This window comes from Gilbertella persicaria, assembly GCF_025201335.1.
Source record: "Gilbertella persicaria strain CBS 190.32 chromosome Unknown B0P05scaffold_19, whole genome shotgun sequence".
Taxonomy (NCBI): domain Eukaryota; kingdom Fungi; phylum Mucoromycota; class Mucoromycetes; order Mucorales; family Choanephoraceae; genus Gilbertella; species Gilbertella persicaria.
In genome coordinates, this window is record NW_026251980.1 from 376312 (window position 1) to 397060 (window position 20749).

General features: G+C 37.5%; 10 protein-coding genes across 10 annotated transcripts; 6 read left to right on the forward strand and 4 right to left on the reverse strand.

The window, feature by feature from the left end:
- Positions 1–73: 73 nt before the first annotated feature.
- Positions 74–606, reverse strand: B0P05DRAFT_587119 (ribosomal protein S28e; the record flags this gene model as incomplete). Its single annotated transcript, XM_051582562.1, has 2 exons — positions 74–277; positions 595–606. The coding sequence occupies 2 exons, from the start codon at positions 604–606 to the stop codon at positions 74–76; spliced, it is 216 nt and encodes a 71-aa protein (XP_051435103.1).
- B0P05DRAFT_541547 (Sds3-like-domain-containing protein) lies at positions 519–2305 on the forward strand. The gene is made up of 4 exons (XM_051578195.1): positions 519–1420; positions 1467–1551; positions 1609–1816; positions 1877–2305. Exons 1-4 carry the CDS (start codon positions 670–672, stop codon positions 1982–1984), a joined length of 1152 nt encoding a protein of 383 aa, XP_051435104.1. The 5' UTR covers positions 519–669; the 3' UTR covers positions 1985–2305.
- Positions 2306–2358: 53 nt separating this feature from the next.
- B0P05DRAFT_541550 (uncharacterized protein) lies at positions 2359–3409 on the forward strand. The gene is made up of 2 exons (XM_051578196.1): positions 2359–2493; positions 2557–3409. The coding sequence occupies exons 1-2, from the start codon at positions 2371–2373 to the stop codon at positions 3034–3036; spliced, it is 603 nt and encodes a 200-aa protein (XP_051435105.1). The 5' UTR covers positions 2359–2370; the 3' UTR covers positions 3037–3409.
- An 858-nt stretch (positions 3410–4267) lies between these two features.
- Positions 4268–5934, forward strand: B0P05DRAFT_541554 (uncharacterized protein). Its single transcript, XM_051578197.1, has 3 exons — positions 4268–5153; positions 5197–5478; positions 5521–5934. The coding sequence occupies exons 1-3, from the start codon at positions 4530–4532 to the stop codon at positions 5737–5739; spliced, it is 1125 nt and encodes a 374-aa protein (XP_051435106.1). The 5' UTR covers positions 4268–4529; the 3' UTR covers positions 5740–5934.
- Positions 5859–7496, forward strand: B0P05DRAFT_541557 (acyl-CoA dehydrogenase/oxidase). The gene is made up of 6 exons (XM_051578198.1): positions 5859–6026; positions 6076–6173; positions 6224–6324; positions 6375–6497; positions 6548–6789; positions 6842–7496. The coding sequence occupies exons 1-6, from the start codon at positions 5947–5949 to the stop codon at positions 7470–7472; spliced, it is 1275 nt and encodes a 424-aa protein (XP_051435107.1). The 5' UTR covers positions 5859–5946; the 3' UTR covers positions 7473–7496.
- Positions 7497–8659, reverse strand: B0P05DRAFT_541562 (GTP cyclohydrolase 1 type 2/Nif3). The gene is made up of 6 exons (XM_051578199.1): positions 8499–8659; positions 8364–8455; positions 8164–8317; positions 7936–8112; positions 7724–7891; positions 7497–7680 (listed from the first exon to the last, which is right to left on the reverse strand). Exons 1-6 carry the CDS (start codon positions 8590–8592, stop codon positions 7532–7534), a joined length of 834 nt encoding a protein of 277 aa, XP_051435108.1. The 5' UTR covers positions 8593–8659; the 3' UTR covers positions 7497–7531.
- A 486-nt stretch (positions 8660–9145) lies between these two features.
- Positions 9146–9763, forward strand: B0P05DRAFT_470063 (uncharacterized protein; the record flags this gene model as incomplete). The annotated part of the gene is made up of 1 exon (XM_051574533.1): positions 9146–9763. The coding sequence occupies one exon, from the start codon at positions 9146–9148 to the stop codon at positions 9761–9763; it is 618 nt and encodes a 205-aa protein (XP_051435109.1).
- A 250-nt stretch (positions 9764–10013) lies between these two features.
- On the forward strand, positions 10014–12489 carry B0P05DRAFT_541572 (protein-tyrosine phosphatase-like protein). The gene is made up of 5 exons (XM_051578200.1): positions 10014–10631; positions 10685–11115; positions 11164–11314; positions 11372–11688; positions 11738–12489. Exons 1-5 carry the CDS (start codon positions 10046–10048, stop codon positions 12470–12472), a joined length of 2220 nt encoding a protein of 739 aa, XP_051435110.1. The 5' UTR covers positions 10014–10045; the 3' UTR covers positions 12473–12489.
- B0P05DRAFT_541574 (uncharacterized protein) lies at positions 12490–13867 on the reverse strand. The gene is made up of 3 exons (XM_051578201.1): positions 13695–13867; positions 13521–13634; positions 12490–13470 (listed from the first exon to the last, which is right to left on the reverse strand). Exons 1-3 carry the CDS (start codon positions 13839–13841, stop codon positions 12508–12510), a joined length of 1224 nt encoding a protein of 407 aa, XP_051435111.1. The 5' UTR covers positions 13842–13867; the 3' UTR covers positions 12490–12507.
- A 4614-nt stretch (positions 13868–18481) lies between these two features.
- On the reverse strand, positions 18482–20375 carry B0P05DRAFT_541583 (DNA polymerase alpha/epsilon subunit B-domain-containing protein). Its single transcript, XM_051578202.1, has 7 exons — positions 20330–20375; positions 19954–20284; positions 19677–19908; positions 19419–19633; positions 19129–19364; positions 18852–19081; positions 18482–18803 (listed from the first exon to the last, which is right to left on the reverse strand). Exons 1-7 carry the CDS (start codon positions 20347–20349, stop codon positions 18637–18639), a joined length of 1431 nt encoding a protein of 476 aa, XP_051435112.1. The 5' UTR covers positions 20350–20375; the 3' UTR covers positions 18482–18636.
- Positions 20376–20749: the final 374 nt, after the last annotated feature.

Below are 20749 nucleotides of genomic sequence, written 5' to 3' on the forward strand. Positions count from 1 at the left end.
TCATGAGTCATGCTAAGCCACGACGACGTGTTTTTTTTTATTTGTATACAGATTAAATTATGAAATAAGCAGTTTAACGAAGACGACGAGCTTCACGTTCAGATTCCAAAAGACAGAGAATGTCGTTTTCACGAACAGGACCCTTGACATTACGAATGATGGAACGGTTGGTATCATCCATGAATTCAACACGGACTTGAGTAACACCACCACGAGAACCAGTACGGCCGAGAACCTTTGTCACTCTAGCGAGCTTAACAGGTGTCTTTGAGGAATCCTATGCAATCTTTCAGTGACATGGTTCGTAATGGGAATGTCATGATCGAAATGATGTTGAACTATGTCTATCGTTTATTTTTAACGCATTCATCCATCCATTTCTCTCTATTGACAATAACAAAAGTGAAAGAAAAAAATAGATAAATACAATACCATATTTATTGATGATAGGAAAGGAAGGATGCTTCTCTTTGAGCTTCAGTACACACACATCGATGAGTATGCACATTGGCATCTATCCCCCCCCACAAGGTACATCCACCCACACACCCACACACACACACACACACACATGCACCCCCTCATAAATTCAACTTCCGATAACATAGTCGACGTCACCTTTTATATTTTTTTTTTCCTATCATTACCACTCCACGCGTTATTTTATCCATGGACATTTCCTCTACTGTCAGTACATTGGCCATGGAAAATATAGAAGAAACCACACGACAAAGTTCCAAGTTATCTCTAGGCTCTTCACCTTCCATGTTGAGTGCAGACGATCAACTGGACGGTGATGGTCCTCTCACACCTACCGATAAAATACATGACGATGATGATGATGACTTGTCAGCCTTGAACAGTATATTACAAGCAGGCTCAGCTGGTTCTTTATCTGACGAAGAAGAAGAAGAAGAGGATGAACAAGACTCTGCTTCTCCACTGTCTTCTGTGCCTGATGACTTTCCTCTCTCTCGATCTGCATCTCCTGAATTACCTTTAGTAGAGCCTTTAAAGAAACCAGAAGAGCAAGAAAAGAAGCCTAGTACACGAAAGCGTCGAAAAGACAGCTTGAAAAAGACCAAGCACGAAAGCAGTGATGTCGAATCCAAAAAACCTGATGAAAAAGAAGAAGAAGCAGGCGAACTTCAGACAAAAAGACGACGCGTATCTCGATCCTCTGTGTCAGAAGATCGTAGAAGACAGAGTAAAGATGAAGATACTAAACAAGAAGAGACCATCATAGCAACAACAAGTACAACACTAACAGAAACGGTAGAAGAACAAGGGAAACCAGTAACACAACAACAAGAACAACAAGAACAAGAACAAGAACCACATGAAGAATACAGTCTTGTTCATTCGCCTAAAGTTATTCAGGCAGAACAAGAAGAACAACCCAATCATCATGAAGCACAAGGTAAATGTCATACAAACAAATGGTTTGCATTCATGTGTCTGTATAGATGATCATGATTATCAACAACGACATAAAGAAGCCTTAGATGCATTGACGCATATTGAAGTTGAATTTGCTAGATTAAGAGACAAGTAAGTTGAAGTGTTTGACAGAGTTATTGATTATTGTTATTATTATTTTGTGGATAGAATGTACCAAGAGAAAATGTCAGAATTAAATGAAGAAGCCATGATGATTGCTAATGGAACACACCCTGAATTAGTGACATTGATGGCTGAGATTGAAGAAAAGAAAGGAAGGCGAATTCATAGTGCAGAAGCGTGGCGTAGACATCAACATGCTAATTTTAAACAACAATTTGAAGGGTTTGAATATCAAGCTAATATTCATTTTATTGTAATGTATATTGTGTTATTATCTCATTTAAACTGATGATGATGATGATGATAATTATAGTCACAGAGAAATGCACTTCGACGTCAATTACTAGAACATATCAATGGTAAACGATGGAGTATGGAAGATGAGCGTACTCGACTGAATGATCAATCCAAAAGTAAGTGACCAATTAAACCATGCTTATATTGAACACACCAGATAAACTATGCCCTGATGGCCGTGATATGATGGCTCATAAAAGAGAACAAAAAGAAGAAACAGGTGAATTACAAGACATAAAAGAAGCCATTGGATTTCCTATGGCACCTAATCCAACTGGCTTAAATTCACATGATATAGATCAAGATTTAAAGCTATTGGGTATTCATCGGCACATTTAATGATCTTTTTTTTTTTTTTTGATTTATACCCTTTTGTAACATATTATGCAAAATACTAAAAGAGAGAGACACACACGTGCATGGATATATAAAAGCATGTCAACCTTGTCTTTTTTTTTTTTTTTTTCCTTTTCTTTTTTTTTTTTTTCCTTTTTTTTCAAACGTGTTTATATGACAAGTCTACATAAGCTGTCATTGCCAAATAGCATTACAAGTGATCATGATGAAGCATTCTCTAAAGATCTTTTACGTCAATTTGACCAAAAACGATTTGAACTAGGATTTACATCGCAAGTAAGTTTTTTTTTTATTAGCGTGGAGTGCAGCCAATTAAGGCAATTTCATGACTGGGTTTAGGAACCATCACCAGAATCAAGTTTTCAAGAACCTATTCAACTCGACTATGTAGATGAACCAGAACCAAGTCACAGTAAACGATCTTCTTCAGCTAGTGATTTACTAAGACGATCGTCTGCTTATCTCAAGTCAAAACTAGACTTATTAAAGAAAAAAGAAGAAGAGAAACCGACCAAGATGTTGATGAAAACAACCATTTCCATACCCACTGCAGCCAAACTCAGAACAACATCTATGCCTACACCACCTACTATCACTCAATACCCTCCTAAACCCCTTGTTTATTCACCCATTGAACCCATTGTTCAACAGACACCTCAAGATCATAAACGATTATTACATCGTATTTCAATGCCTTTAATGCGTGTCTATGATCATCAGAGTATTCCAAGAAACAAATCTATTACTTCGTTTGTTACGCGTAGAAGGAAATCAGAACCAGATGACCATACAAAGCGAAAATTAAGAAGAGGAAAATAATGATTATGTTTATGCTACCCTTTTTATATATATATATATGTGTATATATGCCACTACTACTATCCCCTCCCCCTCCCATTTACTTTCATTTATATTAGTTTTTTTTTTTATAAGCCAAAACCCTATGATGGAGGGTTTTCCAAAAATTGATTAGAAAACAAAAACAAGTGTCTTCTAATCGAATATACATTACAATATTGCAATGTTTGGGTTCGGCATTTACCCATCAGTAATAACCTTCACTTGGATAAGCATCTCCCCTTTGAAAAGGACAAAGGAGAAAAAAAAAGGCAATAGAGAAAAAATAAAATCTACTTTTTTATAGAGGATACGTTGCAAGTATTTGCTGTCACGAGAGGCTTATTTAGTCATAGACCAATAAAGTCATTTCTATTGATTATGTCAAAGAGTACATATAAACAATAGAAAATCTGTCTAAACACTCCAAACCATGTTTACTAACATATAAGGTACTCTGGAGTTGATTTGGACAAAAAAAAAGCGACTTGTAAAAAATGGTCATTTTCGACTCTGGTCCAAAGAGTACTACTCATGGAAAAGGCTAGTTTGACAAGTCTTTGATCTTCTTTTTGATATTATAGAGCTATCAACCAGATTAAATACTTGAAATGACCGTCAAAAGCTACAGTTTTTGGTCAACATATTTGTTTATGAAATTGATGAGATATGTATGAAAAACCTAGTAAACATTTCTGTCTGTTTGCTCAATACTTTAGGAACAAAGCTAATAATTTCTCTACAGCAATAGACTTGCAAAGTCAATAGCTGTAGCTTTTGTCACTACACCAAAGCCCAATAACTGCGTCTTTATGCAGTTCTCAGCAAAAAGTCGATTTTGGATGCGACGGGAAGAAGAATTGGAATCATTCTATTTCAAACTTCGTGTGTAGTCATCCTGTATCTCTTTTCTCCGTTTGCTCTCACTTTTACACTATAAGATAACCATGTTTCTATTTCTCTATGTTATTTAATACTTTAAATGACATAGTATGCTTCAGAAAGATTTGTTTCTAGTACATTTATATGACACACAGGGCAATAATGCTCAAAGCACTGTTTAAATGCACTATTCTTTGATGCATTATGACTCGACAACCAGACTACTAAAATGGCCTCTTTTTTCATTTAAGACATGTTTTGAATCAAGGAATCAAATGGTACTATGGGCTTGGTAGTGATGTGAAATTCATTTTTTTTGGGTCATGGAGGATCACGAGAGGTCCGTGAAGATGAATGACTCAATATAAGTTTAATTCAACCCAAATCAGATGAGACCATCACTAGATACTTCTGAAAAAAAAACAAAGCGAGTTTTCTGAGATGAAAAGGTCGAGTTCATTTGAACATTGTTTTCGAATCTGACCTTCTTGTTTCAAAGTCGTCCCCGCCTAGTGTCGTCTGAGTTCGAATTCTTCGTTCCATCTGCAACACTGCTCTTCCGTTTTTTCTCTTTCTTCTTTTGTAAAGCACGCATGATTGGGCCCGATATTCCTAAAGAACTGTTAGAGAAGAAACGTCAGAACGAAGCAGAAATAGAAGTTTCACTCTCTGACGAAGAACTCGATGTCCCTGCTGGTCCACTCATCCCCGCTCATCTCTTAAAGCAACGTCAAGCCAATGCGATGGCTGATCAAGACGTGATGGGTCCTTCCACGCCACTTCCAAAGACAGCAGGACCCGAAATCCCTGCCCATCTGCTTGAGGAAAAAAGAAATAATGTAGACGAGATCGCAATTTCTGACGGAGATGACAACATGGCTGGACCTGCTATTCCACCTCATATTCTGGAAAAGAGGAAGCAGCAAAAAGAAGAAGAAAAGGAGGAAGTTGATCCAGACGAATTTGCACCAGCGCTTCCTCCTGACTTGTTAGCACAGCGCCAACAGCAACAAGTAACAGAACCCCAAGCAGGCAAAAGAAGACGTAGACCTGTTGGGCCCAGTTTCCCTACTGGTCCTTTACCTTCAGAGCAAGACAACAATGATATCGTAGGCCCTAGTTTGCCAACAAATTATGATCCTGAACAAGAATCTAAATATTCTGCTATTCAAGCTATTGAAGAGCGCGCTCGTCAAGCAAGAGAGGCTATGGAAAATGTAAAAAAATATGAAATAAGCACTTATTAACAAGATGCTATAGAAAGAAACAAAATCCGATAAAGTAGAGAGACCAGAATGGATGATTATGCCACCTGAAATTGATTATTTAAAAGCAGCTCAATCAGGCAAATCAAGACAATTTAGTAACAGAACCATGACAGATACAGAAAGAGACAACACCGGCTGGGTTGAGACACCTGCTGAAAGAGAACGCCGCTTGCAAGAAGAACAAAAATCAGGCGGAAAAAGAAAAGCTGTTGAACAAGACCCTGCTGTCATAAGAGCAGAGATAGAAATGAGACGCAATGTGCAAGAGTACAATGTATGTTGTTCTATATATCGCATCCGTACTAACATAGAATAGATGCAAACAAGACCTATGACGCTATTAGAAATGCATAAACAGAATAGAAAGAAGGCTAAAAATCTATCAGCTGTAGAAGATGTTACAAAGCGTGCATTTGACCGAGAAAAGGATCTATTGGGTGGAAAGAGACTTGACAAGAAGCAGAAGAATCAACTGTTCCAAAGCTCTTCTGATTTAGGATCCAAGTTTGGATATGGCAAAAGCTCATTTTTGTAATAAACTTATTGTGACTGGCTACAAGATGTGTGTGGGAATTGTACAGTGTAGTTCATTGATATTGATAGTTCTCTACAATGTCTACCGTGGGAAAGAAACTGACCTGTGTCTGTTCTATGTATTTTCAGGACCTAAAAAAACTATAAAAATGCTCACACATAAACAAGCTCGCCTTTCTTCTTCTTTGTTTTCTTTATCCCTTTAACCATGCAAAGATTCACTCAACGTCTTCCCCAACTCGCTGCTCGTTCTCCTTTCTCTCATTTGGCTCGTCAAGCTGCTAAGCGGTATGTTTTCTATAAGCGATATATTTTTAAAACTCACGCGTTCTAACAGTAACTACGCCGCCTTGACTTTCTCTGTTCCTACTGCACATGAAGCCCCTACTTCTTTGCAATCATTTACTGAAGAAGAATTAATGCTCAAGGATACAGGTACGTTCCTAAACTACTCTCTTAGTATGATTAAATAGGCATTTTTTTAGTTGCTAGATTTGCTCGTGATGTTGTTCAACCCAAGGTCAGAGACATGGACGAAGCTGAATTAATGGATAAAGATATCATCAAGGCCATGTTTGAGAACGGTGTATGTACCTAAACCTTATTGTTTTCTGTGTTCTCACATTTCTTAATTAGTTGATGGGTCTCGAAACTCCTTCAGAATATGGTGGTGCTGAATGTTCTTTTACTGCTGCCATTTTGGCCGTTGAAGAACTCGCCAAAATTGACCCTTCTATCAGTGCTTTGTGTGATATTCACGTAAGTCGAACAGAAAAAGAAAAGAGCAAAATATATTCATGATATCATAGAATACTTTGACCAACACCATGATTCGTAAATGGGGCTCTCCTGAACTCAAGGAAAAATACCTGACTCGTCTTGCCACTGACACTGTTGGAAGTTTTGCTATTTCTGAAGCTGGTGCTGGTTCTGATGCTTTTGCTCTTCAAACACGCGCTGAGGATAAGGGTGATCACTACCTCTTGAACGGTGGTAAGATGTGGATCAGTAACTCTGGTGAAGCCGACATCTTTGTTATTTTTGCCAATGTGTAAGTGATTGTGTTACCTTATTTATTTATCTTTTACTCATCTTATTTACAGCGATCCTTCCAAGGGCTACAAGGGTATCACTGCCTTTGTTGTTGAAAAGGAATGGGGTGTGGAAATCGCTAAGAAGGAAAAGAAGCTCGGTATTCGTTCCTCATCTACTTGTGTTTTGAACTTTGACGATGTTCGTATTCCCAAGGAAAACGTGCTCGGTAAAGTAGGAGATGGTTACAAGTACGCCATTGATTCCTTGAACGAAGGTCGTATTGGCATTGCTGCTCAAATGATTGGTTGTGCTCAAGGTGCTTATGATATTGCTTTGCCTTACATGATGGAACGTAAGCAATTTGGTCAACCTATTGGTACTTTCCAAGCTATGCAACATCAATTTGCTGAAGTCGCTGTTGAGATTGAAGCTGCTAAACTCTTGACCTATAATGCTGCTCGTTTAAAAGAAGAAGGTAAACCTTTTGTGATGGAAGCTGCTATGGCTAAGTGGTACGCTGCTAAGGTTGCTGAAAAGTCCAGTTCTTATGCTGTTGAATGGATGGGTGGTAATGGTTTTGTACGTGAAACTGGTGTTGAAAAGTTCTACCGTGATGCCAAGATTGGTTCTATTTATGAAGGTACAAACAACATTCAACTTCAAACTATTGCCAAGATCATTGGTAGCAAGTACAAGTAAAAAAAAAAAAAAGAATAAGAAAAAAAGCGTGTATATTATAATAAAAAGCAACTGTGTATTTAAACAATGACAAGAGGATCCTTGTCTACTTTAGACACAACGACTTGAATCGTTTCACCTTCTTCTGATTTCTCATTTGCTAACTCTTTTTCTAAAGCGGGTTTCAAGACAGCAGAGAGATAACCACGTTCTGTATTTGAATGTTCACCTTTTAAGTGGGTTAGTTTAATACATTGATATAATTCACTTACATAAAATAACACTAGTATTCTTTGCCAAAGCAGCCAATACATCATGATGACCCATTTCACCTGTGAAATAAAGATCAGCATCGACTGGGCCAAGGACTGATGAACCAGAGCCTGCACAAATAGCCACTGTCTTGATCATTTGATTGTTTTCAGCCGTAGCCAAACGCACTATCAATCGAGTCAGTCAACATATAGAATTAATGCGAATTTACAATAAGGTAAGCCAATCAACTTTTTAACGCGTTCAACAATCGTGCTTAAATGTGTGGGTTCATCCAAAGTAAACAAACGACCAGAGCCTGACCCTTCTTGACCCTCGGGAGGATTATCAGCAGGTGTAATGGGCTGATTGTTGCCTTGGCCGAGACCACTTGCTAACCAGTCATTCACTATACAAAGGAAATCAATACATAAAAAAATTTACGTGATACACACTATACCTCCATTGACACAATTATCACAAGCAGTATGAGGAGAATAGATACCAACACCACGAGCAATAGCCTTCAAAACAATATCTTGCTTGACGTCTTGAGAAGTCAATCGTTTCATGGCTCTAAAAATAGGTGGGTGATAGGAAACAATAGTACCAATCTATCACGTATAAGCTAAATTTTAATAATAATAAAAAAAAATTTACCTTTGGATCAGCAAGGGCTTCTTCAAGAACTTGGTGAGTCAAGTCGATCGTCAACAAGACCTTGTTTTGTTTAGAAGAGGGAAAAGGAGGTTCTAAACACGGTCAACACAGGTTATTGACAAGTACACAACTTACCAACCAATACACCCACATTATCCCATGAAGCTTCAGCAAGCTCTAAAGGAGCAATAGTTCTCATACAACGAGTGACCTTGGATAAAAGTGACATACTAAGTTGATTAAAGCAAGAAAAAAAAAAGCAGAAAAAAATATTTGAAATTCAAATATAAAAACCATGTTTTGTCCTACGCGTTTTTTTATTTTTGTTATGGGCAAGAAAAACTCAATTGTGATCACCAACGTGGATTCTTTACTCGGTTATGCCGTTAGTTATCGCTTTTTGCAAGACTGGAACCGAGAGCAAAGTCAATCCAAAGGCCCTACTGAATTTAAGCTCTTGTGTAAAAACACAGAAGGACTAGAGGACCTAACTCGTCTGGGTGGTAAAATAATTCAAGTGCAACGCTATGACGATATTCATGCGATGAATCAAATTATGCAAGGCGTGTATTATGTCATGTTTATTCCTGAAGCCTCTGATAGCCGTATACAAGAAGGGCAAGCTGTTCTCCAGTGTGCTAAAGAACAAGATGTTGACTATGTAGCCATGTTCTCCTAGTATAAGTTTAAGCTCTAAACTCACATTGAAACTAACACTTTATAGTCTTGGTCTTGGAGCTATTGAAAAAAGCGTGGTAGAAAACAGAAATATAGCCAAATTTATGCATTTGAAACAATTTTTATGCCTTGAGCAACAACTAAATAAGCTTTTTGATCAAAGCAAATATTGTATCTTTCGTACTCCTTTGTGGCATCAATTTTTTTTCTATTTGGGGCCAATGATGGATGATGAAAATGCCATCCAACTTCCTATTGGTGAACACACAAAATGGCAGACTATTGATTTGGCTGATCTGGTAGATGCTGTTTATCGTCTCTCCTTGCCAGGCAAGCGTGACGAGAACAAGACATTGTTTGAATTCACACTTGACCATAATATGACTAGCAAGGAAATAGTGGAAGCTGCTCAAAAGGGACTTGATCAACAAATTAAATTCAAACAAGTCGATCCAAATGTATTCAAGGACTATTTGAAGCGTATGCACCATGACAATCGCTTTAAAAAAAGACCCTTTTCAGGTTCAGATCGTCCCTATACCTTTCCGTTGGGTCAATACTTGCATCATGAAACCATTGAGACATTGGTTGAATGGTTTGAGTTGATGGAACAAGAAGAAATCAAGCCTACTTCTGACCTTCAAGACGCTATTGAAACAAGACCTCAATCAATTCAAGATTTTTTTAAGCAGAATCGTAACCAATTTCGTCGTCTTCGTTAAATGAATTACTATGTCTTTTTTGGAAATGAAAAAAAAAGCCTCGATCTGTTGATAAGATTTATCTTGAAAGCTTAAAAAAAAATTAAACACTAAACTTAAAATATACATTCCCTTCTAATCCATGAATGGAAGCGTGTTCCCATCATTTAGGATCGTAGTTTCTTTAAAAGGCAACTATGATGCTATTCCTACTTTGTTTAAGTAGACCTACTACGAGCTTTTTTTTTTTTTTTTTTTTTTTTTTTTCTTATCATTTTGCTTTTTTGTTTTCTTCTTCAAAACATGAGCACCACATTCGAATCACCTACAAAATATGATAACAACAATATGCTTTCACCCAATAACAATAGCAACAGCAACAGCAAGAACACCACACCTATCAAGAATATCAAGGATATCAATCACGACGGATTTAAAGACTTCATGAATGCTATTCAATCTCGTCAATTGAACTGGTCAACACAGACTGCGCCATCAATTTATCGACATAGACAGATAGAAGATTTAGCACCAATGGAATGCCAATTGCTGAGCGAATTAATGACGAAATATTCTGAGCAGCAAATCCTCATCGTGGATGTGCGATCCTTTGCTTACTATTCAAAGAGCCGAATTCAATCAGCCATTCACCTTTCCATTCCTTCTGTCTTATTGAAAAGAGCATCTTATACATTAGATAAAGTATGTGATTCTATTTCAATTCCAGAAGCAGCTGAACGTCTTAGACACTGGCAACAAGTGACACATGTTGTCTTTTATGACCATTCAGCTTATAAGCCCACTGACTCTGGCAATTCAGCTACAGCTATTCTGTTGGGATCCAAGCTACGTAAAGAAGGCTATAAAGGTCAATTGAATCATTTGCAAGGTAAACTATACTTTGTGCGTTTCAGCAGTCCTACTCACTATATCATGATATAGGTGGTTTCCAAAGCTTTAGTCAACGCTATGCTGATCAATGCGATTTTGAGTCCATGGAAGAATTGAGCACGTCTATTAAGCGAGAAAACAGACCGACCAGCATTGCATTACCTACCTCAAAAGACCTGGATCCAAATCCCTTTTTCTCTAATATTCGACAGAACCTTGAACTTGCTCATGGTCCTATTCAAGAGCGTTTTGATATTCGATTACCCTATGGATTCCATCATCAAGATGGTATTGTGTACTGCAGTCGATCTCCTTCTTCTCAAACAAGCGGTGGCAGTGTTCAAGCCAATACACACTATCATCCACGCTTTGGTCTTGCTGGAAGTTCGGTAGACCATGAAGGAAATTTTGAGTTACCTGTCTGGTTACAAAAAGTAATGTATGCAGCCCATGGTCCTAAATTATTAGCAGATATGTACGAGGTAAGTTTCCTATTTCATTTAAACATATTTGTCATATGACATCATTAGCAATTGGAACGTACCGAGCAAAAGCGACTTTCAACTATCCTTCAGTACCATTCAAATAGAGAACAAGAACCCAAGTCTAAATTCCCACTCTCCATTACTTCGTCAATAGAAAAAGGCACACTAAATCGATATGATAACATTTGGCCTTACGGTAAAGCAAAGCAAACCATTGAAAAAGATAGAATGACTCACTTTTTTTTTTAAATAGAATATTCACGCGTTAAACTCAATGAACATGACTATATCAATGCAAACTATGTTCAGTTTGCCAATATTAAAAAGGATATTACACAAGGACCCATGCTTCAATCTTCTCAAGAAGCATCACTCCAAGAAAATGGACTCCTAAGTCAAGCCTCTGTACAGACTATGAATCCATCTGATCAAGTTGATCTCGTAACCACACGTCCCTATATTTCCACGCAAGGCCCTTTACCCACTACTTTTCATGACTTTTGGAAAATGATTTGGGATCACCAGTCTTTTGTGATTGTCATGTTAACTCAGGAAATAGAAATGAATAAGGTAAGCATCAATGCAGACACTTTTTTTTTTTTCACTCATTACTTGCTAGATGAAATGTCATCGATATTGGCCAAGTCTTCACACCTCAGAAACCTATGGTCTGTTCACTGTCTCACTTGTGTCTGAATCAAAACAAGCTGTGATAAATATGAATGATAAACGAGAACCTATTCATGGTGATGATGATGAATGGATCATGATACGCACATTGCGTTTAAGACACAATCCCACAGGTCAAGAACGTACGTTGTCACATTTACAATATACTGGCTGGACTGATTTTGGTGTACCTGATCACCCTATTGGTATTTTACAACTTGTGCATGAAGCAGATGAAGCGTATACAAGACATAAACAAACAGGTCCTATGGTTGTCCATTGCTCCGCAGGCTGTGGTCGATCAGGCACATTTTGTGTGATTGATACCATGATTCAGAGACTCTGGCACGAACGAGATGTCTATACATGTTCTAAGCAAGACAAGATATGGGAAACCGTAGATCGGTTTAGAGAACAACGCATGAGCATGGTGCAAACACACCGTCAATTTGTATTTTGCTATGAAGCTATTCTTTGGTGGTTATTAGGTTATGGTAATTTACCTACCAGTCCTAATGATTCAGATTTGATGCTGATGGTAAGAAATTCAGCTAGTTATTCTCCTGTACATAACCAAGTTCTCTCACCACTGAATAATCAATCTTATTTCAATAGTAATAGTACCAATGCAGATAAGAGTCCTAATTCAGTGGGAAGTGTTGTAGATGATTTTGAAAAAATGTAAATAAAAGAAATGTAAATGTTACTTTTATTTTTTCTTTAAAGACGAGGAATAGAGACATTCAGTCGTGTCACACGTCTCTTGGGCACTTTTCTTTTGTTCAGTGGCATGGATTTTTTAGCATAGGGTAAACTACGGAAAGTGAAATGAGAGATATTTTCTGTCAATGGAGACAAGGTATAATGGGTGCTCATCAACTGGGATAGGCGAGCGGCCATAAGGTTTTCTGAGGGTTTAAGGATAATGTCTTCCTCTTCGGATAATGATAATGCTATATCAGACTGTGTGTCTTGAGGTGGTTGCATCATCATCAAAGGATGATAGTCTTTGTACAAGGGAATGCCTAGGGCTGTATTGAATTGTCGATTATGCGTAAAGAGATTGGCGGTTGTGATCGGTGCGATGTAGTCCGAATAAGAACCGAGAGGTGTAGAAGGTGTTGAACAAAAATCATCATAGTCGTCAAAACTATCATGAAGATCAAACGAGCTTGAAATAGGCGTGTTTAGACTACTGGGCAAAGATCGGGGTGAAAGAGGATAGACTAGATCGGGTAAACTCAGTTGACTGTTGATGATGCTACTATTACTGCTATAGATTGATGAATTACTTCTACTCAATCTTAATTGGCGTTCTTCTTGTTCGCGTTTCTTTTTCTTTTCTTCTTCTGATTGAATATAGCGTAAACTTAAATTATGAATCATGACTGGTAAATCTTCTTGAAGCATGTTCCGCAATTGTCTTTCAATCTGGCGTTGTAAGAAATCTCGAAGCATCGAGATACTGTCGAATGTAGAACTAATACGAATACTTTCTAATGGATCGTTTTTAAATACAAGTGTCACACCTTTTGTCTTGGACACAACAAGGACAACAATGCCTCTCAATTTAAGGTCACTGATACGGAGAATCATTGGCACAACCAGTGGTTGATCAGCAGCCAAAATACTTGGACGAGAATGCCGTGGTAAGCTAGATGTTTTAGCATGCATTGGATTTGCCTAATAATTTGTTGTTAAGACGATCATCATACGAACATGAGAGAGCTTACTTGAACTTTGGTTTGTATTTCTATATACGCATCGCCAGCATACGTTAGTTTAAAAATACCCCGGAATTTATCATTGCCAAGTTCACCAATCTCAAGGATTTCCAAGTCGGGTGGCTATGATTACAAAAGTGAGTAGGCATGATAATAATAGGAGTCATATTTTTTTTTCTTTACCTTGGTACCCATATGCAATTCTTTCACAGTAATATGGTCAACAATGACAGAAGGTTTATTTTCTTTATTGAGTGCAGATTCAAGTTGTGTCTTTGCTTCTTCATAAAACTCTTGATCGAATTCTGGCCAACTGAAACGAAACGCCATAGTAGTAAGGCTATTTAATAAATTTATGTACAATAAAAGAAAAAGAAAGAAGAATTGAAATTGCGGGGGGTATTATATACCAAAAAAATTTTTTTTTCTCCATCCGAAAACTTCCATTTGGTGAGAATAGGCTAAAATAAATGAATAAAATAGCCCATAGAAAAAAGAAAGAAAGCAAAGTGTCTTCTTCTACCAATAATTCAAGTCAAAATTTATCTCAGGTGAGGCCATGTCTTGCTTTTTGTTTTGCCGTGTGTTTAAATTCTTGATCAAGTGTCACTTCCCAAATAGTAGGAGGACATTGAATATTTGTTTTTGACTCATCTTTTCTCCATCTCATCATGTGACCTCTGGTATTTAGCTGTGTTGTCAATAGCTTGATGTTGATCTGTGCTTTAGAAAAGACTATTTTTAGCACATAATGTAAGTGGTATGATGAAAAGAAAAGGCCGTGTTGCACAATACGAAATGCGAAATGTTCTTTTCTGTACTTTGTGATGGTAAGCTGTATCACTTATATCTCCCAGGAACAACTTTGATCCAATCAAATTATTATTTGACGTGTAGATACAGTAAATTCGAATTAAAAAAAAAAGTAAATGTGAATCAAGCAAAAGCTGAGAAAAAGTTTGGTCAAAAGTACTCTATCCTTTAGTTCAACTTTGACATCTACACATAGCTGAAAATGAGTAGCTTCATTTATGAAAACGGAAATGGAAGAAAATGGAGAATAGCATTTCGTATTTACTATCAAAGTAGATGACGAAGCTTACCCTTTAGGAGATGTTACAGACTTTGGCATGTATCCAGAAAGAAAAGCTAACTATTGAGCAGTCTGCGTTGGTTTTTAAGACACTTAGGGATTTGTCTATTGTTTTATTCGTCACTATCAAAAATAGCTCTACATTAAAAGACAATGAGGAATTTAGAGTTGTTGATAATTTGAATCTAAGTTTTAGGGCAGCAAACGCTTTTTGTTTTGTTTCTCTCTGGTGATTTAGTCAATGCGAATATAGTTAGTGTAACATTTGCATTGTAACATTCTATATCCAATAACTTATCCTGTATATAACAAACATCTTATCTGGTTCATTAAATAAACATAGCTTTTGCAGATAAGCATCCTATTTACTTGCGCTGGTAGTGCTGAGTGCTACTCATTAACCCATAGTTTTTTTTTAACCTAGTGGTGCAGTCCTTGGTGTGATTCAAAAAGAAGCAAGACAATAGTTTCAGAATGGATTTTTACATGGCCAGTATCCTTTTAGACTATAGCTCTCTATTGAAAAAGCAAATATTGTTCCATATCGTTTTTGAGCTAACAACGTAGCAGCAATGGTTAAACAGCAGAAGAAATAGTATTGAACAAACCTCAAACAATGAAAAATCAGCTATATATCTCATTCAAAGGTTCATAATTAATGTTTGTTACTTCTTTATCAGTCTACGCCCTTGAACAAGAAGCTAAAGTAAGGATTAAGAAATTCAACCGATTCCTTCACTGACTATCCAAGCGCATTTTGTTGACTAACTTTCGTTTATTCTATAAGCGAAAGCTGCTGAATTTACATGACTGAGGTCCTTTTCAAGCTATCTTCCTTTCCCAAAAAATTAGCTTGTCATTTCCTCTTTTGTCTCCCTTATACTTAAGGTATTTTTTCGTCTCCCAAAAACTCCCTCTACTTATAGAAGTGTCTTGTGTGACATATACTATAAATGGCATCTCCCCGATTTTGGGGAGACAGCTTGAAAAGGACCTAAATACTGCAAAAACTAGCAGAACAGCATATTAATTAAGATTTCAGCTACTGAAATATCCATATGAGATTCTGTATTTGGTTATAAAATTCCCTCAATATCATGCTCTGATATCGACTGTCTATAATGACGCTTTGCAGAAGAATAAGTTTCCCCAGTCATGGAATGAATCAGTCATGTGTCTGCTGTACAAGAAAGGTGATCCTGCGGATATGAAGAACTATCGTCCTTTGTCCTTAGCAAATACGGATTACAAACTGTTCACACGTATCGTCAATTGTCGAATCGTGGAGGTCTCTTCTCGTCTTATTAGCCGTCATTAATTGGGGTTTATTCCTGGACGGTTTATCGCTGAAAATGGTATGATCTGTCAATTGCTAATGGAAGACGCTCAAAGGAAATGGTCGATCGCTGAACAACTGGATAATGATCCTGATTTTAGTACCTTGAATGCTGATATTGGTCTTCTCTTGGATCAAGAAAAGGCTTACGACAGAGTGAATTTACACTACCTGAAGAAAGCGATGAAAAAGTTTGGCTTCCCTTCCCCACTGATTAAACACATTTACAAGTTAATGGGCGATAATCTTATCCGAATCAACATCAATGGACATCTCTCCTCCGAAGTTGCTAAATTACGCGGATTGAAACAGGGTGATCCTCTTTCGCCTATTTTGTATAATTTGGTTTTTGAACCTTTCTTGCTCTCCATTCTCCATGATCGTCAATTTCAAGGCTACATAATGGGTACTGAACGGACGAAGCTTCTATGTTACGCTGACGATGCTCTGGTCTTTGTACATAATTCCACTGATCTTGCTCGGCTACAACTGCATATGACTCGATATTGCGAAGCCTCGAATGCAAAGTTCAACCATGAAAAGGTGGAAGCCTTCTCGGTGTCTGGCAGAAATACATGGACTTATTGGGAAGCTCCACTCTCTCAAATGGGTATCAAGCATTTGCACTCTGTCGAAGATGATGAACTCTTAATTTATTTGGGTTTTCCATTGATACAAAGCCGTATTCAAAGAGTCAATTTTATGGGTTCAATGATAACAAAGGTTAAGGCTGCCATACAAATCCACTCTACACGTTTATTGTCTGTGGTTGGCCGAGCCACTGTCTTGAATTCACTGATATTGTCTAAACTATGGTATATCTTGCGGGTTACTCCGTTGACACTTGCTGATCTCAAACAATTGAAATCTTTGGCCATTCGATTCTTGCGTAAGAATATAGTTCCTGTTGTTCCTTGAAAAGTATGGACGCTGCCAAAAGAAAAAGGTGGACTTGGAGTAATTAATATTCAGGTTCAGGCCTCAGCTTTATGTTTTCGCTGGCTGCATCCTTTGTTGGCGTATAATCAAGATACTATTGATGCTCATCCGGTCTCGTACTTACTTAGCCTTCATATTCGTAATATCAATGACTGCAAATATCATTAGGTTCCATTGTTGTTTCCTTCTTCTCGTACACAAGGGCTGAAAAAACAAAGAACTGGCACTATTAATATGCTATATCGTGCCATTGATTGTCTTCCTCGATCATTTGCTAATGCTCGTCTTAATACTGCTACCGCTATGGTCCTACCTTTGCAAGCTGTGCTTTACGTTCCTCCTTCTTCGTCCTTCGTTGTCCCCCTACGTGTCAAGAAAATGATGGTGTCAGATGTCTTTCAAGTTGATGCTAGACTCAACTTTGTTCACTGGAAAGATACTCGTGATCATTCATTACTTCATTGGAAGCGTACTCCCTCCACAGTCTTCAAAGGTCTTGCATCTGGGAGTTTGAAACTTCAGCCATTTTTTAGCTCTGTATGTAGTCCTGCTCCACTTGAAGACTCGACGGTCTCATTTGCGCCTTTGATCAACCAATTTCGGTTTCAAGATGATCAAGGTATTTGTAATGTCAAGGTATCGGCTAAGACATTTCGTCAGTCAGTTCTCTCGTCTATGGCTCCTCCTTTGGCTTTGAGAAATATTACAGAAGTGAAATGGAAATTCTTTTGGTCTCTGTCTCTTACCACCATTCAACGTAATGTGACATACCAGTATATCTTGGGGTGTGTTCCTCATCGTCGATTCTTACAGTTTATTATGCCTCATGTGTTTGACTCTCCCTTCTGTCCGGTGTGCTTAACTACCACTGACTCTATTAACCATATGCTCTTTCATTGTCCAACTAAAGAGAAGGTATGGCAGAAAATCATCTTTGAGTTTCTTTGGCCTACCACTTCAATATCTGATATCCAAGAGGCTCTTCTGTCCCTGGACTTCTCGTACATCTGGTACTGCCAACGGAAAGGAATCAAACCATACAGAATCCTCATAATTACTCTTTCACAAATCTGGCTTGCTCATATGAGATTTATCTTTGACAAGACCCCCATTGTACCCACGGCCATATTAGCAAGCATCCGATTCAATGTTCGTCAGACTATTGAAGAGGATCAATGCCATTCAATCATGTAACTTTTTTTTCTTTCTTTCTATATATTTTATTTTAGTTTAGTTTATTTTGTCTAGTGTATTTCGCTTTATTTTATTAACTTTCATTTTAATTGCACCCGCCTCTTCACTTTGACTATTACTCTTAGTGTACGCGGCTCAATCAATAAACACATTAAAAAAAAAGCTACTGAAATACAAGGTTGGAGCTATCTCCATAAATGTACTTACCATCATTTTCCTATAAATAAATCAAACTATAACATATAATCAGTCTATAAAAAAAGAGGCCACATCAAACTGTTTCAATCTCGAATCAGACCGTAAGATCTTGAAGCAATTAGCCATTTTTCTTTTCATTTACATCAATTGTTTTATAAGTCAAATTAAAGACTTCAGTTAACGTTTTGGAGCTAACTTCGTAAAGAAGGGCCCGTCAAGCCTTGTGGAAAGACACTGACATTGTCTGTCTTCAGCAAATACGAAACGGAAGCTATAAAAACAGTATTCCCCAAGTATAGTCAAAACAGAAACGTTTATTAGCTCAATATACATATTGTAGTCTATATGATAATGGTGCTGCTTATTTATGCCTCGTCCATATTGGCATCTTCTTCTTCTTTAGTGGTCTTTATGCCATGTTCACTGATATGTACTGCACTACATTCTAATGTACTTAAATTTACCAAGACAACAATGCCAGTCTTTGCAAAGGAAGGTACAAGTACTACCCGTGTCTTTTGTCCATTGGGTCCTTTAAGTTTGTTAATACATCATATAACATAGTAGCTAGCTATTTTACCTTGTAAAAGACTATCTTCAAAATGAGGCTGATTGCCCACAAAATATACATGTGGACTCTTTTCAATAATAAAAGGATCACTGCTTTCAAACGGATAGGACCACAAAGTGTCTGGAGCAGAAGGTGCCATATGTCTCCAATACAAGCATTTTTCTGCCATTTTAAGTCGATCTTCAGACGTCACATATTTATAGATATCATCAATGTTTTGTCCAGAGGTGCCTAAGAAACTATAGTGATTGTTAATAGAGCATACAAACAAATAAGCACTACTTACGTAGCTTGGTCTATTTTACACCAGTAGGGATTAGTAACACTATGAAAAGTGGATAACCGATGAGCATTGGCAAATATAGAAGGGTACATAGGCTGTTGTGGCATATGCAAAGGAGAAGGATCAGTGGGACCTGCCATAATATCCAAATCCACTGTACTGCAAATTTCCTCTAACATATCGTCTAATTGGATCACAGGAGAAGCATTGAAAGTGGAGGCATCATAGCCATATTTTTTCTATTAGAGAAACATCAGCAACATTCATTCTATTCTGTCAACATGATGCCTTACGGGCGCAGTTGATTTTTCTGCAATTTTTGTAGGCTTAGAAAGCGAATTACCAGCTACAATAACTCTAGAAATTTTGGAGCTGGATTGCTCATCTACTGAACTGCCTAATTCACCTGTCAAGAAGTCTACTAGCAGTTGTGTCCTCAGATCAATTTGATCCTCGGCTCCAATATGAAGACCAGACAATAAGGCTACATATTTGGGGTCTTTGTTTTCTAATTAAGCACTTAGACCAATGCGTGTACTTAATGTGCTTACTTTCTTCTACAAATGGTTCTTGTTCTGCCATGCCTGGTAAGCAGATATCCATCACCTCAAATGATCCTCTTGTTACTTCTTTACCCAAAACACCAATAATAGTCCCTGTGACCAAGAACTCTTTGTTCAAGCAACTACCAGTGATCTCTATACGACCAGATTCATCTTCTAGAGAAATAACATCATTGTCAGTTCTGTATTTAGCGGGTGTAGGGGGTCTCAACATGGATTCCTGTGTGCATATTAGACATGGCTATCATTCATAATGCTTTCTTACTTCGTCTTCCAAGTCATGCATAACATTAGGCTTTGCTTTCATTTCTAAGTAAACAGTACCAAGCATATAACACAATTGGCCAGGCTGAACATCTAGCATCTTGGTCACAAACTTGGGTTTCTCGGGCACAGAACTCCAGCGCGCTTTAGCTGTTTCTTCCAAAGCTTTCCTTAGTTTAAGAAGTCGAACATAATAGATAGACGCATATTGTTGTTGAAAAGAAGGCTTCTTGACTAACAATGATTCTTTGAGGGTTGACAATTCGTCGTAAGCAGAAGGATGACGATCAAGTGTTGTATGATTGGTGGTAGGTGAGCTGCAAAATTGCAATCTAGATAGGCTTGTTAGTACAAGCGATAGAACAAGAATAGCTTACACTTGATCTTTTGTAGACATGATCTTTTTTTCAAAGGAAAAAAAATCACCAACTGAATTTCGCGACGCGAATTCGCTTCGCGCTTGAACGCGATTCTTGTGGCTTTTCAAAGCCTGAGCTGCATGAAATTATCCTTGTCTATGGACGCAAGTGCATTTTAGCAATGATTTCTGTAACTACTACAACTAACAATGTCATAATAATAGAATATCTTTTTGTGCTAATATGGTTTCACGTTAACTAAACTGTCTTCAATAATTGAATAAATTATTTGTATTTCTCTAACAGAAGATGACAAATTTTTATTTGTTCATGTAAGCAGTTTCCGGATATACAAATGCGATTGTTTGCTATTTATAGGAAAATCACTACAAATAGTAAAAGAAAAAAGGTAGATCAAATAGAGCATTGTTCTTTTGT

Excerpts from the sequence above, each read along its gene's own strand:
- B0P05DRAFT_541550 (XM_051578196.1), top strand. The coding sequence starts at position 2,371 with ATGACAAGTCTACATAAGCTGTCATTGCCAAATAGCATTACAAGTGAT. Across the intron at positions 2,494-2,556 it reads AACTAGGATTTACATCGCAA|GAACCATCACCAGAATCAAG; the intron begins GTAAGTTTTTTT and ends GACTGGGTTTAG.
- B0P05DRAFT_541574 (XM_051578201.1), bottom strand. The coding sequence starts at position 13,841 with ATGGCGTTTCGTTTCAGTTGGCCAGAATTCGATCAAGAGTTTTATGAA. Across the intron at positions 13,635-13,694 it reads AATTGCATATGGGTACCAAG|CCACCCGACTTGGAAATCCT; the intron begins GTAAAGAAAAAA and ends TTGTAATCATAG. Across the intron at positions 13,471-13,520 it reads AAATACAAACCAAAGTTCAA|GCAAATCCAATGCATGCTAA; the intron begins GTAAGCTCTCTC and ends ACAAATTATTAG.
- B0P05DRAFT_541562 (XM_051578199.1), bottom strand. The coding sequence starts at position 8,592 with ATGTCACTTTTATCCAAGGTCACTCGTTGTATGAGAACTATTGCTCCT. Across the intron at positions 8,113-8,163 it reads TGATAATTGTGTCAATGGAG|TGAATGACTGGTTAGCAAGT; the intron begins GTATAGTGTGTA and ends TCCTTTGTATAG. Across the intron at positions 7,892-7,935 it reads GTTGATTGGCTTACCTTATT|TGCGTTTGGCTACGGCTGAA; the intron begins GTAAATTCGCAT and ends CTCGATTGATAG.
- B0P05DRAFT_541572 (XM_051578200.1), top strand. The coding sequence starts at position 10,046 with ATGAGCACCACATTCGAATCACCTACAAAATATGATAACAACAATATG. Across the intron at positions 11,315-11,371 it reads TGATAACATTTGGCCTTACG|AATATTCACGCGTTAAACTC; the intron begins GTAAAGCAAAGC and ends TTTTTTAAATAG. Across the intron at positions 11,689-11,737 it reads AGGAAATAGAAATGAATAAG|ATGAAATGTCATCGATATTG; the intron begins GTAAGCATCAAT and ends ATTACTTGCTAG.
- B0P05DRAFT_541554 (XM_051578197.1), top strand. The coding sequence starts at position 4,530 with ATGATTGGGCCCGATATTCCTAAAGAACTGTTAGAGAAGAAACGTCAG. Across the intron at positions 5,154-5,196 it reads CAAGAGAGGCTATGGAAAAT|AAAGAAACAAAATCCGATAA; the intron begins GTAAAAAAATAT and ends AAGATGCTATAG. Across the intron at positions 5,479-5,520 it reads GCAATGTGCAAGAGTACAAT|ATGCAAACAAGACCTATGAC; the intron begins GTATGTTGTTCT and ends AACATAGAATAG.
- B0P05DRAFT_541583 (XM_051578202.1), bottom strand. The coding sequence starts at position 20,349 with ATGTCTACAAAAGATCAAGT. Across the intron at positions 20,285-20,329 it reads ATGTCTACAAAAGATCAAGT|ATTGCAATTTTGCAGCTCAC; the intron begins GTAAGCTATTCT and ends AAGCCTATCTAG. Across the intron at positions 18,804-18,851 it reads TGAAGATAGTCTTTTACAAG|GACCCAATGGACAAAAGACA; the intron begins GTAAAATAGCTA and ends ACAAACTTAAAG.
- B0P05DRAFT_541557 (XM_051578198.1), top strand. The coding sequence starts at position 5,947 with ATGCAAAGATTCACTCAACGTCTTCCCCAACTCGCTGCTCGTTCTCCT. Across the intron at positions 6,325-6,374 it reads AGGCCATGTTTGAGAACGGT|TTGATGGGTCTCGAAACTCC; the intron begins GTATGTACCTAA and ends TTTCTTAATTAG. Across the intron at positions 6,790-6,841 it reads TTTGTTATTTTTGCCAATGT|CGATCCTTCCAAGGGCTACA; the intron begins GTAAGTGATTGT and ends TCTTATTTACAG.
- B0P05DRAFT_541547 (XM_051578195.1), top strand. The coding sequence starts at position 670 with ATGGACATTTCCTCTACTGTCAGTACATTGGCCATGGAAAATATAGAA. Across the intron at positions 1,421-1,466 it reads CAATCATCATGAAGCACAAG|ATGATCATGATTATCAACAA; the intron begins GTAAATGTCATA and ends GTGTCTGTATAG. Across the intron at positions 1,817-1,876 it reads AAGCTAATATTCATTTTATT|TCACAGAGAAATGCACTTCG; the intron begins GTAATGTATATT and ends TGATAATTATAG.